Source organism: Coregonus lavaretus (assembly GCF_964263955.1).
Source record: "Coregonus lavaretus genome assembly, chromosome: 37".
NCBI lineage: Eukaryota > Metazoa > Chordata > Actinopteri > Salmoniformes > Salmonidae > Coregonus > Coregonus lavaretus.
Genome location: NC_140024.1, coordinates 1,770,652 through 1,785,046, shown reverse-complemented (window position 1 = coordinate 1,785,046; position 14,395 = coordinate 1,770,652). Strand labels below are relative to the sequence as shown.

General features: G+C 43.5%; 1 protein-coding gene across 1 annotated transcript in view; it reads right to left on the bottom strand.

The window, feature by feature from the left end:
* The window catches only part of LOC311111263 (cytoskeleton-associated protein 5-like), a gene marked incomplete at its 3' end in the record, with an annotated part of 68,493 nt that overhangs the window by 18,800 nt on the left and 35,298 nt on the right, over positions 1 to 14,395 (bottom strand). The window contains exons 25-31 of the mRNA XM_084153977.1: positions 12,615 to 12,747; positions 12,152 to 12,252; positions 11,010 to 11,129; positions 9,144 to 9,293; positions 5,547 to 5,750; positions 4,862 to 4,997; positions 992 to 1,185 (exon numbers count right to left, since the gene is read on the bottom strand). Coding sequence (XP_084010103.1) covers positions 992 to 1,185; positions 4,862 to 4,997; positions 5,547 to 5,750; positions 9,144 to 9,293; positions 11,010 to 11,129; positions 12,152 to 12,252; positions 12,615 to 12,747 — 1,038 coding nt within the window. The remainder of the gene's footprint in view (positions 1 to 991; positions 1,186 to 4,861; positions 4,998 to 5,546; positions 5,751 to 9,143; positions 9,294 to 11,009; positions 11,130 to 12,151; positions 12,253 to 12,614; positions 12,748 to 14,395) is intronic.

The following is a 14,395-nucleotide window of genomic DNA, read 5'->3' as shown; positions in this document are numbered from 1 at the left end:
CGACCAGAATTGTCAATCAAATAATCGAGCTGCTTGCGCACATACCACTCTCTCCTAAGAAAGTACTTTAAAGTTAGTTAAATACTGTGACTTACCAAGACATTTAGTATAAAGAAAACATCTTCTGCTAGGAATCGACTCTTAAGAGTCAGTATTTTTGGAACGGAGAAGACTGATTAGTACTTCCAAGAACACAAAACACTTGCATCTTTCATAGCGAGCTAGCGAGGGACAGAGAGAGGGGAGGGGCACAGTAGATTTCTTGGCTTGCAATGTCCTGCAACTTCAGTAAAGGAAGGCTTATCATCAATTAATAGGCTAAGATATTCTACACGGAACAGACCGAAGATGAAACACTCTCGCATCATTAGTGAAGAGAAAGTGCAGGCGAGCCCAGCTGCACTGTGATAAAAATATATATATATTGTTTTTCTGTTAGGGATTTTTCTGAATGTTAAGGATCCCAATTTCGTTTTAACATTCACACCCCTAATTTGAATGGCAAGAATTTAACAGAATACAAAAAATCCACACAGGAACATAAAATGGACAGTGTGATCAATGTTGGCATGTATTTGTTTGCACATGGGCAACGGCTTCTCTAAACATAAAAGGGAGAGACAGTTAAGTCAGGCTGGAGGAGTGCTGTTATTTTCAAAGCAAGGCACTCAAAATTGCCAGGTAATGGACCAACAAACATATACACATACATACATATTATTTTTTACTCAAACCACCAACATTGAATCGACTTGTGGCCGCGGGCCCCATCTTTAACACCCCTGTTTTAACATGACAAGTCTGTATCTGATGGTGGATGGCGGGTCAGATGGCCCGTGTATCTGGGTAAGTATCTACCTCAACTCCGTTATGCTGTTGATAGATGTGGTGCTGGAAGTGACAATGTGTATGTGTGTTGCCTCACATTTCTAGATACAAACCACACCCACATAACGATTTAAAGAGTGATAGACTGCGGCGTGAAACCTACATTGCCGATGAGTTTGTAGACTTGCTCCCCGCAGACGTTGTAGACAGTCACCATGGTGTTGAGGGCTGTGTTGCGGACGGACGTGTCTCGATCTCCGATGTGTACAGCGATCTCTTTGAGGGACTTGGCGGCAGTCGGCTGGCAGACAGACATGCCGTAAAAGCCAATGAGACAACCCAGCTCCTCCAAGCACTCTGAGGACGGGAGAGGGATAATTCCAGGGAGTTAGATAGAGAACACTATCAATATTTGTGATCAAATTAGCTAATGTTGCCTTTGAAGATAAACATTGTGGTAGGTAGTGCTGGGGTAGGTTAGGGCAGTTAAAGTCAGTTTTAATAGTACTTGTGACAAAAAAATCCTTGTTTAACTGCTCAAAGTGTGCAAGTTAGTGGTTACACCAAAAACATCAGTCAGCTTGGGTGTGAATTGGATAGGTACCTGGCGGGCCGTGAAGGGCTTAACAAAGGTAAACCCATTTTTGTATTCCTAGCTCAGACCTCAAAATGGCTTGACAATGACACCCTAAAGACTCTGGCAAATGCCCTAGTCCAATGTCACTTTGATTATGCCTGCACAGCATGGTTCACTAGCAGCCCCAAATATCTAAAGAATAATCTACAGAAGAATTGTACTTAAAATCCTGCAGGTAGCCAACTCACTGTTGTGCAGCATGCACCATGTGATCTAATTACAATGTGGAATTCACAACTAAATGTTTGCCAGCAAGATATCTTATAACTATTAAGTTAACTGTCTAAAATGTGCTAAATGCTCTGCAGTTGTGTATTTGGTTTGCTAATTTAGTAGCTAGCTAGCTAAGCTTCTTCCAAAATCAAGCATTCGCTTGGTGACAGCAGAGAATCCCCTCTTGGATCCTTGCTGGCTAATATTTGTTATGTCCGTGAAGCAAACTGTGAGTAGCATTTTTGAGATACTTGTATAGTTTAGGTCAGACAACATGTTCGCAATGCAGTCATTAGCATTTAGTTAGCATTCTCTATGGGATTTTACATGTACTTGTTAGCATTGCTAACCTTTGGATTACAGAGTATCTGTGGGGGTTTGAAAACAGCGCCCCTTTGTGTTCTGTGCCAGTATTACCGAAAATCCCAGTATGGCACAAGGTCTGTATGACAATCTGGATACCGCCAAAGCCTATTAGCAGCCTACTGTTGACATACGGCTATAGCAAGAGAACAGATCAATATCTGATTAATTAACATAGGTCTACTAAACAAGACAATGGCAGAAATGGAAACAGGCACAACTTACTCAAATCAAGGTGGGTCCATAGTTTGAAACTCTGGGATAACCCTCTGCTTAAACCTTTTGGAAGATCTGCAGCAGTTGAGCTTTTCCCATAGGAAAACAAGTAGCAGCCTTGCTACCACGAGTCACACGTGCGCGGTTATATTTCCGGGGAGAAATAGTGCACGAACCAATCAAAGTTCTTAATATAGGTCAACTTGCGCATCAGAGATAGCTAAACCTCCATATTCAAAGTTTAGCTTGATTGCACAGGTCTGAAAACGAGGGCTGGACAAATGTATTTGCATGCATCCTTGGGAGTGCTCCTAATCTCAGCTTGTTACCTGTATAAAAGACACCTGTCCACTGAAGCAATCAATCAGATTCCAAACTCTCCACCATTGCCAAGACCAAAGAGCTCTCCAAGGATGTCAGGGACAAGATTGTAGCCCTACACAAGGCTGGAATGGGCTACAAGACCATCGCCAAGGAGCTTGGTGAGAAGGTGACAACAGTTACAGTGGGGAGAACAAGTATTTAATACACTGCCGATTTTGCAGGTTTTCCTATTTACAAAGCATGTAGAGGTCTGTAATTTTTATCATAGGTACACTTGAACTGTGAGAGACAGAATCTAAAACAAAAATCCAGAAAATCACATTGTATGATTTTTTATGAATTTATTTGCATTTTATTGCATGACATAAGTATTTGATCACCTACCAACCAGTAAGAATTCCGGCTCTCACAGACCTGTTAGTTTTTCTTTAAAAAGCCCTCCTGTTCTCCACTCATTACCTGTATTAACTGCACCTGTTTGAACTCGTTACCTGTATAAAAGACACCTTTCCACACACTCAAACAGACTCCAACCTCTCCACAATGGCCAAGACCAGAGAGCTGTGTAAGGACATCAGGGATAAAATTGTAGACCTGCACACGGCTGGGATGGGCTACAGGACAATAGGCAAGCAGCTTGGTGAGAAGGCAACAACTGTTGCCGCAATTATTAGAAAATGGAAGAAGTTCAAGGTGACGGTCAATCACCCTTGGTCTGGGGCTCCATGCAAGATCTCACCTCGTGGGGCATCAATGATCATGAGGATCAGCCCAGAACTACACGGCAGGACCTGGTCAATGACCTGAAGAGAGCTGGGACCACAGTCTCAAAGAAAACCATTAGTAACACACTACGCCGTCATGGATTAAAATCCTGCAGCGCATGCAAGGTCCCCCTGCTCAAGCCAGCGCATGTCCAGGCCCGTCTGAAGTTTGCCAATGACCATCTGGATGATCCAGAGGAGGAATGGGAGAAGGTCATGTGGTCTGATGAGACAAAAATCGAGCTTTTTGGTCTAAACTCCACACGCCGTGTTTGGAGGAAGAAGAAGGATGAGTACAACCAAGAACACCATCCCAACCGTGAAGCATGGAGGTGGAAACATCATTCTTTGGGGATGCTTTTCTGCAAAGGGGACAGGACGAGTGCACCGTATTGAGGGGAGGATGGATGGGGCCATGTATCGCAAGATCTTGGCCAACAACCTCCTTCCCTCAGTAAGAGCATTGAAGATGGGTCGTGGCTGGGTCTTCCAGCATGACAACGACCCAAAACACATAGCCAGGGCAACTAAGGAGTGGCTCCGTAAGAAGCATCTCAAGGTCCTGGAGTGGCCTAGCCAGTCTCCAGACCTGAACCCAATAGAAAATCTTTGGAGGGAGCTGAAAGTCCGTATTGCCCAGCGACAGCCCCGAAACCTGAAGGATCTGGAGAAGGTCTGTATGGAGGAGTGGGCCAAAATCCCTGCTGCAGTGTGTGCAAACCTGGTCAAGACATCACATTTACGTCATTTAGCAGACGCTCTTATCCAGAGCGACTTACAGTTTGTGAGTGCATACATTATTTTTACATACTGGCCACCCGTGGGAATCAAACCCACAACCCTGGCGTTGCAAGCACCATGCTCTGCCAACTGAGCTACATCCCTGCCGGCCATTCCCTCCCCTACCCTGGACGACGATGCACAGAGATACCATGACGAGACCCTGAGTCCCATTGTAAGGCCCTTGTGACCAACCGATGCATAACTCCATTCCTAGTCATCAGAAAGCAATAGATTAGGGCATTTCAATAGACTGATTTCCTTATGAATTGTAACTCAGTAAAATCGTTGCATATTTCGTTCGTATTTCTATTCAGTATACAACTGAAAGTAAAAAAAAAAAAAATCTAATTTCAGATTCAAACACAGGCATCAAGCTGCGAAAATATTACGCAGCCAGTAGCCACCCTTCCTAAAGTGAGCCACCAGGCCAGTTGTTATCGACGCAATCAATTAGGTCATGAAAGCATATATGTGCATGGAATGATGAGCAAGGTACTGAAGATATTCGATCACATCTTGTTACCAAAAATAAAACTGTGCATGCCCAAAGACGTTCCATAAGGTTTAACCAGGTGGTTTAAGCCAGATGTTGTAAGTATGGACCCAGTGTGTCTTTTAATATATTTTAGAAAAAGACCAAAATACAAGACCAAAATACAGATAAAGCTATAGAAACATTCTAATACAAGGGGTGATGCTCTCATCCCATGCCCAGAGTATTGTGTCATCTCACCGGCTCTCTGTTTAGAGTTCTTGGATTTGGTTCCCTCCATGAGAAAAGGGAAGATCCTGCTGGCGGGGTAGACTTTACACAGCATGCCCATGATGGCACGCACGTCCTTCCTAACCACGTCCTTAGACTCACCCACCTGAGAGGGGGGGGGGACACAGAGCAAACAAATAAGTAAACCCTCAGGAGGTCTATAGAGTTATAGACCAGTCAGGGCAGTTCAACTGCAATCTGGGACTGTTTCCCTCTAACCCTATTGTAGGTAATACTTGTCAGATTAGAGTTGATTAACTTGAAATATTTTTTGGTGGGGGTGAATCAGATGGCCCCTGTGCACATGGTGTGTCCCCAAAGAAGTGCGGGACGAGACGCCCGTGCCACTGCAACCAGCGCCCCGACAGAGTGCAACTCATCACTCTCACACCCCACCACAGCTAATTACATGTTGCTAGCGAATAAACAACTCCTTATTATCGTATATAACAGATCTATACCCAGGCCAGCACAGTAGAGCTCAGCTCGGAGTGAAAAAGGTATCAGTGAAACACAGGTCGAGTCTCAAACGCCACCCTATTCCTCATGTGGTGCACTACTTTTGACCAGGGCCCATAGTGCTCTGGTGAAAGTAGTGCACTATATAGGTATTGGGTGTCATTTGGGACGTAGCCTTGAACCCCCAGTGACAGACCTTGAGGACGAGGTAGGGGATGAAGGAGGTGGCCTCCTGTTCACTCAGGTGGTAGTTGTGCTTGCTGAGGCTGAGGAAAAGGAGCTTCAGATACTCCAGGGCCTTCATCAGCACGCTGGTGTTTGTGTCGAAGAAGCGCAACGTGTACCACTTCAGGACCAGGTCCAGGCAGGCCACCGTTGCCTCGTGTTCCTCCTCCAGACACTAGCCAAGGGATGATGGGAGGAGAGAGAAGGGGAGAGAGTGAACTTTATTCATTCATACATGTAGGATTGCTACCAAATTAAAAAGGTAGGGTCACCATGATGTTTATACTGGTTATTTCCTACTATTCATCAAGTACTATGGAAATCATGTGTGGCTCAGTTGGTAGAGCATGGCACTTGCACCAGGGTGGTGGGTTCGATTCCCACAGGGGACCAGTATGAAAAGGTACGCTCTCACTACTGTAAGTCGCTTTGGATAAAAGCTCCTGCTAAATGGCATATTTTAGTATTAAAAGGGCTAGCTATGGGATTTTGCTTTTATTGCCAGAGATGTCCGTCTCACCTCGTACACATCATCGAGTACGGTTACATGCACACAGTAATGCAATTGTGGATAGTCAGATTAAGAATAATTTGATTAAAACGTTTACATGCTTTGCAAAAAGAAAGATTTCCCTAATAATCCTGCTTACATGGACACATCTGAAATCAGGCTACCTGATAAATCAGGCTACTCTGATAAATGCAGAAAATAGCCAATCAAAATAAACGTTCTACCCCATGTCTGATTCTGAGTTTGGACAAAGTTTATATGTGAAAACTACTTCTAAGATGTATACATTCAGTTGTTCTGAACTCACTTCACTCGTGCTAAAGAGGGAGGCTCGCTCGGCTGGTGCTAGCATACGTGCAGATCAAATACGCAGCTGGAACGCCGTTTAAGGTGTTAACATGTCCTAATCATTTGAACGATTGCTCAGAAAACCAGGTTATTAAATCGGCGTATGCTTACTTAGATTTTGACCTTACGCTGATTAAGATAAGCAGAGTAATGTGTTTACGTGACTATTGCATAATCTACCTACTGCCATTAATTTAATATCAAATTATTACTGTGCATTAGGGTTGGGATGTATCCAGATTTTCATACCGTTTCTGTACCATACCAGGGTATACAGTATTACCAGAAGTGCGCACAAGGGGTGCCATTTCTAAAAATCAATTTTAGAAAACGCACAAACAATTTAGGCAAAGGGATCTTGATCCAGGAAGGGATTCAATGTCTAGTCTGGGTACCAGTCTTTTTAGCTAACATTCCACTCCATGTCATTGCCAAAGAGACTGGCCTTTCAGCAATCTCAACGTTCAATATGCAGCTGGATTTACTGCGGAGTTGCTTGTTGGTAATAACATTAATATTGGAAAGAACAACATTATCCGTATCCATGACATGTGGAGCCACGAAAATAGAATTCCAATTATAACAAAGTCAAAAATAAACATTTAGCTAGGCAAGTCGTATTTTGAGGCTTAAAATCAAAGCAAAGAGTTTTTGTGGCTGGAATTGCAGTATGTATTTAGTTTGGGAATTTACACGAGCCAGCTATTTTTGACAGACTGGACAAACAAACAAAAAACTTGCATAGCAACCGGATATCAACGTGTTCTATGGAGAGAAGAAAGTGAGCGTTCCAATATTTTGATAATTGTTGTGATTGGAGGATAGCGGTGAGGATTATCGAATCAGGATCAACTCCTCAAGCTCATTAATGATAGAATGTTCATATTTGAAGATGGCAGAAAGGCCAGTCTCTTTGACAATGAGAAGGAGTAGAATGTTAGCTAAAGAGACTGGTGCTCAGGCTAGAATGTCTCTGCTGTAACCAAGAAGCTTAATTTTGTCATCTAGCCACTTAGCTAGTAAGTTAGCAAACCAAATGCAAAGCTGGAGCCCTGAGCTGGATGTCATTTGACACATCTTAGAGGTTTTACAGTTATACTTACTTCATAGTTATTAGCAGTGGTGGTGCACTACGTTTTTAAATGTTATATTGAAAATTATACCGTTAGCATTTCGAAATACACTACATCACCAAAAGTATGTGGACACCTGCTGGTCGAACATCTCATTCCAAAATCATAGGCATTAATATGGAGTTGGTCCCCCCTTTGCTGCTATAACAGCCTCCACTCTTCTGGGAAGGTCTTCCACTAGATGTTGGGACATTGCTGTGGGGACTTGCTTCCATTCAGCCACAAGGGAATTAGTGAGGCCGGGCAATGATGTTGGGCGATTAGGCCTGTTTCGCAGTCTGCGTTCCAATTCATCCCAAAGGTGTTCGATAGGGTTGAGGTCACGGCTCGGTGCAGGAGAGTCAAGTTCTTCCACACCGATCTCGAAAAAAACATTTCAGTATGGACCTCGCTTTGTGCACAGGGGCATTGTCAAGCAGAAACAGGAAAGGGCCTTACAAACTGTTGCCACAAAGTTGGAAGCACAAAATCGTCTAGAATGTCAATGTATGCTGTAGCGTTAAGATTTACCTTCATTGGAACTAAGGGGCCTAGCCCAAACCATGTAAAACAGCCCCAGACCATTATTCCTCCTCTACCAAACTTTACAGTTGGCACTATGCATTCGGGCAGGTAGCGTTCTCCTGGCATCCGCCAAACCCAGATTCGTCCGTCGGACTGCCAGATGGTTTAGCGTGATTCCTCACTCCAGAAAACACGTTTCCACTGCTCCAGAGTCCAATGGCGGCGAACTTTACACCACTCCAGCCAACACTTGGGATTGCGCATGGTGATCTTAGGCTTGTGTGCAGCTGCTTGGCATTGGAAACCCATTTCATGACGCTCCTGACGAACAGTTCTTGTGCTGACGTTGCTTCCAGAGGCAGTTTGGTAGAGCATGGCGCTTGCAACGCCAGGGTAGTGGGTTCGATCCACAGGACCACCCATACGTAAAAATGTATGCACGCATGACTGTATGTCGCTTTGGATAAAAGCGTCTGCTAAATGGCATATTATATTATGATTTTACACGCTTCAGCACTTGGCAGTCCCGTTCTGTGAGCTTGTGTGGCCTACCACTTCGCGGAAGAAATTTGACGAACTGACTTGTTGGAAAGGTGGCATACTATGACGGTGCTCTTCAGTATTGGCCATTCTACTGCCAATGTTTGTCTATGGAGAATGCATGGCTGTGTGCTCGATTTTATACACCTGTCAGCAACGAGTGTGGCTGAAATATCAAAATCCACTAATTTGAAGGGGTGTCCACATACTTTTGTATATATAGTGTACCCCGGTATATCGCCCAAGCCTACTGTGCATGTAATTGTACTCATTGATTGATTTATCGTGATGCTGGAGTAAGTCTGTGTTGGTGGTGGTGTGTGTGTGGGGGGGTGAGTCAGATGGCCCATGTGCACATTGGTGTGTCCCCAGAGAGGTACGGGACACCTGTGCCACTGCAACCAGCCCCCTGACTGAGGGTGCAACTCATCCCTCACCAATTCACTACATCTGGGTCAGTATATAGCTCACCTGTTATGGTGGTGAAAGCTCAGAGTTAGTGCTGGAAGTCTATGTATGCGTAGGGTCTCACCTCTATCATGGAGTTGATGGCTTTGATGTGGTGCTGAAAGTCATGGGAGAAGAGTTCCTCCTGAAGCCACTTGGCCACACAGGGAGCCATCTGAACTTTAAGCTGCTCCACATACTCGTCGCGAGGAGACCCAAAGTTCCACTTTAGCACCTACAACACACAGGGGATACATTTAACTCACACAGTGTTTACTCAACAAGCAAAAGTGAACTACACTTCCTAATCTGCACCACCAAGCACTTTTGCCCATAGATGTGCACACACTAGGGCTGACCCATTTAGTTGGTAGCCCCAATCTTTTTTTGGGAGCGTCGCAAATAAATTCTTTTTGGGGAGGGTTTTGCACACGAGACACCCATCTGAGTTGCGCCTGTCTCAGCGGACTGACTAATCCATTGCAGAGGACGAAGGGATGGCACCCGTCCATCACTAAGACATGTGCTATTGAAATTGTATATGGTTATATTATGTAAGAACAGTGGTGCAAAACTAATAATAAGGTGTATTACTTTATAAATTGTGTTTTCAGAATTGTATGGTTTACTATACTGAACAAAAACTAAACAATTAAGATTTTACGGAGTTACAGTTCAAATAAGGAAAATCAGTCAATTTAAATAAATTCATTAGGCTCTAATCTATGGATTTCACGACTGGGAATACAGATATGCATCTGTTGGTCACAAACACTTAAAAAAAAAAAAAATGGGCCTCAGGATCTCGTCACAATATCTCTGCATTCAAATTGCAATTGTGTTAGTTGACAGTAGCTTATGCTATAACATAACCCCACCTCCACCATGGGGCACCCTGTTCACAACGGTAACATCAGAAAACCGCTCGCCCACACGACGCCATACACGTAGCCTGCGGTTGTGAGGCCGGTTGGACGCACTACTAAATTCTCTAAAACGACGTTGGAGGTGGCTTAAGGTAGAGAAATTAACATTCAATCCTCTGGCAACAGCTCTGGTGGACATTCCTGCAGTCAGCGTGACAACTGCATGCTCCCTAAAAACTTGAGACATCTGTGGCATTGTGTTGTGACCAAACTGCAGCCTTTTATTGTCCCCAGCACAAGGTGCACCTGTGTAATGATCATGCTGTTTAATCAGCTTCTTGATATGCCACACCTATCACGTGGATGGATTATCTTGGAAAAGGAGGAATGCTCACTAACAGGGATGTAAACAAATTTGTTCACAAAATTTGAGAAATAAGCTCTCAGCGATATGACGTAGATGCAGAAAGCAAACAGCATAGTGTGCACGATGCTCAACTTCTCTGCTGTTTTGGTGCCCTGGCTAACCAAGCTGTAACAGCGTGAAGTGAACCAGTGCACATGCGCAGATACTGTGAGTGACTGTGTGAGAGTCATGCATCTCGCTCATCGCAATATCTGGGGCGCTGCTCGTGGCAACGTCCTTTCGCTGAGTCTACCAGATTTTTTTTTTTGCAGACAGCACACACACATTAGCCTAATTGTAGCCTAAGACTTACCTATCGGTACATACGGTAGCTACTTATTAGGCCTACATAAGACAAAATGTCAAAAAGTCTGCAGTACGGCAGCATTTCATTGTTGTAAAGGATTACGCCAAATAAAATGGAATGCAAACTAATAACGAATATGACAAACCACTTGAACAGTAAGTTTGCCTACTTTGTTATTCTTCTGGTTATCTTGATCTTTGGCTCCCGAGTCATTTGTGTGTCTTAATTATTTCATCAAACAGCATCAGACAAGCTCAGTACATATAGTTTATTATAAAAAAAAACACATAGGGTGTGTCTATGGACAAATATGTTAAAAAATGTACACCAATCGATTGGTTGGGGACAGCCCTATTGCACACACACACACACCTTCAAGCTCTTCTCATCTTTGACACGTAGATCCTTGCCATTGGGCACCAGGGTGAAGATGGGACCAGACTTGCCCTCCTCTTCTTTGCCCTTACCCAAGGGCTTCTTCCCAGCAACAGCCTGGAGAGAGGTGGGGGATATAGGTTCAAAGGAGCATCAGAGCGATGGAGGACTGGAAATTGACCCTTATCAAATGAATGAGGAAATGGGGGGGGGAGGGGTAGATGAGAACAGTGACCAATTAGGCAAGAATGCACCAGATAAGCAGCGTTGTGAATCACCTCTAACGCCGTGTGCCTGGAAAAAGAGATGGGTGAGAGTGGTGTAGACTTGGACCAAAGGTAGTCCCTAGAGAAGAAACACAGCTAAGCCCAATTTTAACACCTCAATTTGTGTGCGATTCCGTTAATGGCAGTGTGTTTGCCATAAAAAGAAAACACTGTGCGTGTCATCAACTGGAAAAGAAACGTGCATGTCATCAACAGTAGCAGATAGTCCGAGTCCCCTTCCAAGTGCATTTCCTTTCAGGCAGAGGCCTGAGGTAACTGCTGTTTACGGTTCTTTCCCCTGGCTGAGCCTTTAGCTTGACTGGCACTAGGCTCCTTGTCCAGACTGGTGTTAATGCCCCCGTTGGAGCTCCTGCTGCTGTTTATGCTGGAGTTCAGCTCCTGAGACCTCCACTAGCCACACAAAACACCAGGGTCGTGTTCATTTGGCATGAAACGGAACAAAACTGATAGACGGAGGGAGTACCTGTACTTGTAGTTCAACAAACGCTTGCTTTCAGTTGGTTTTGCTACGGCATGCCCTAATAAACAGTCCGTTTCAATCACACGGATTGTAAATAAACCCCTCCATTCTGGATGACCACAGTCTTAAGTGACTGATTCATCAAAGAAAAGTTAAATTGTTCTGAATTCGCCTGTAGATTATTAATAATTTTATCTGTGATCAATATAAAACGAGCACACTGCCTAGGTGGTCTTCATCAAAGGGAGAATTAAAGTGAAACTTTGGCACGTTCTAGCACCATGATCCAACTATCTGAGCCATGAGGTACAGTACATGTAACACAAATTTGGATATTGGTGAAGCTCCTATTGAGATGCAGGAAAACACGAGAACAGCTTTGACTCACTAACCTTTCCTTTGGCTGGTAGTGCCCCTGGTTTGACTTTCTTTGGGTCGGCTTTGGGTTCGGCGACTGCAGAGTCTTCAATGGGAGCCTGGGTTTTGCTCAGAGCTGAGGGGATGCGACGGAGAGAAACATGGATTTTAAGAACACAGGCTTTTCGTACAAAAATATGGCATGTTTGTTAGAGATGCCTATGGGTCAGGACACAACTTGAGTTGGTTTGCTTTTAGTGTTAGCGATGCTAGCTATATTTGAGGTCAGGATTGAAGAAATGAAAGCGAATCAATTTCTACTTATTGCTCAGGGATGGCCAACATCAATGCTAGAGGGCCACATCAGGACTTAGTAATTAAACTGTAGGGGAGCATAAAAAAAATTAACAATCACATAATCCACCGCGGCCGCATTTTGTCTGCCTGTTGGCCCTCCCTGGATTATAATGCCTTTAGTAGTGCTGTATGTGAACCCACCTGCAAGGGCTTTGGCTGGGGGGACGCTGGCAACAGGCATGGTGGGGGCAGCTTTAGCAGGACCAGCTGATTTAGCAGGCATCACAGCCCTGGCCTTGTCCAGCATGGCAACCACCTGGTCCTTAGAGGCAGGCTAGACAAGAAATCGATTCATTTCTCATGTTCTATTATCAATTAACTTCAAGACAGTGTTTATTGCAAGCATATTGGGAGTGGATTAAAAGATACAGGTAACAGCCAAAATAAAGGAAACACCAACATAAAGTGTCTTGAAAGGGTTTTGTGCCACCACGAACCACCAGAACAGCTTCAATGTGCATTGGCATAGATTCTACAAGTGTCATTCTCGATGAGAAATTACATAATTTGGGTGTTTTGTTGATGGAAAACACAGTTTTAGGGCTGGGCGATATAGCCTAAAAATCTTAATAAAAACAAAAAACTTATGGGTGATTCACAATATATATCTTGATTTTGTAAAAATGTTTCCTAAATAAGCGTTGTACAATTAAAGGTCAAATACACTGCATTTCAAAACAGACAGCAATAATCTAATGCATTCATGGCTTGTGAAGTTATACCTAGGTTAAATATAAGCTTTCTACAACCATAAGACCCCCTATTCATTTAATTATTTTATCAAAATAGTTTACCTTGCTTTTTGTTGTTGCAATAATCACTGATCTGGCTTTCAAGTCTGTCTATAAAAATGCACTTTCTTTGTTAAAAATGTAACTAGAACCATGCATAATGCACATTCACTGATAATGACTAACTTCTTATAGCAGGCATTAGGCTATAGAAAATTAACACAGATCTAAACAACCTCTCAAGCCCACGTGCTAGTGATTAGCCAGCTAATCTTTATATTTCAAGTTTAGCCAACTTGGATCTATTTGCTAGCTAACAAGGTTGAACAGTGGAATTGTTATGAACACACCCTTCTGTCTCCAACTGTTTGAAAGCATATTAGCCTTTCCACTTGTTCAGATGTTGAAATCAAGTGGCCTACCTTATTTCTCAGAATGAGAACGAGATGCCAATTCCTTATATAATTGTGTTTTATGCTTATTGCACATTTATAAAAACCAGACTAAACAGCTAGTATAACAGTCTTTCGCTAAAATGCTGCTAGTGGTACCTGGTACCACAATGCAGCACGCGACAAACTGAGCATTCATTTTCAGGAATCAATGTTAATTGATACTATCTTTTTAGTAGTGTCTGCTCTGCGCACAATTTGAGAAGTTGAGACATAAAAAGGGTATAGTTTGAAAAGTGAACTTCTCTATATCAGTTAAATAATGTGTTTGTGTCCATATTGCCGATTCTGTTGGACCAAACCTCAAATGCAAATTGCGAGTTGAAACCACTTGCCAGAGAGGAACTTTGTTAGAGTGAGAGACAAGGGGAGGGGCTTGGGGTGTGTGTAAGCCATAGAGGAAGAGGCATATGTCCAAAATAAGGCCAATGTGTTTCTATGGGCTTATTTTGGACCTAAGCTTGTCGCCTGCCTTTCCGTTTTTGGGACAACAATTCCCATTGTTAGAGCGGAGACGTACATCTCGTCATTATATACAGATCTCTGGTGTAAATGGGGAAGGTACACACAGCGCAGAGAAGTGAAGCAGACGAGACCAAAAATACAACTAGAACAAGTGGAAAAACGCTCATAAAAACATAAAATAACAATACAGGCATTTGGAATATCTCGTAAAGACATTAATTTGAAATATCGCCCAGCCCTACGCCGTTTCAGGTGCCGCTCCAGAATCTCCCAT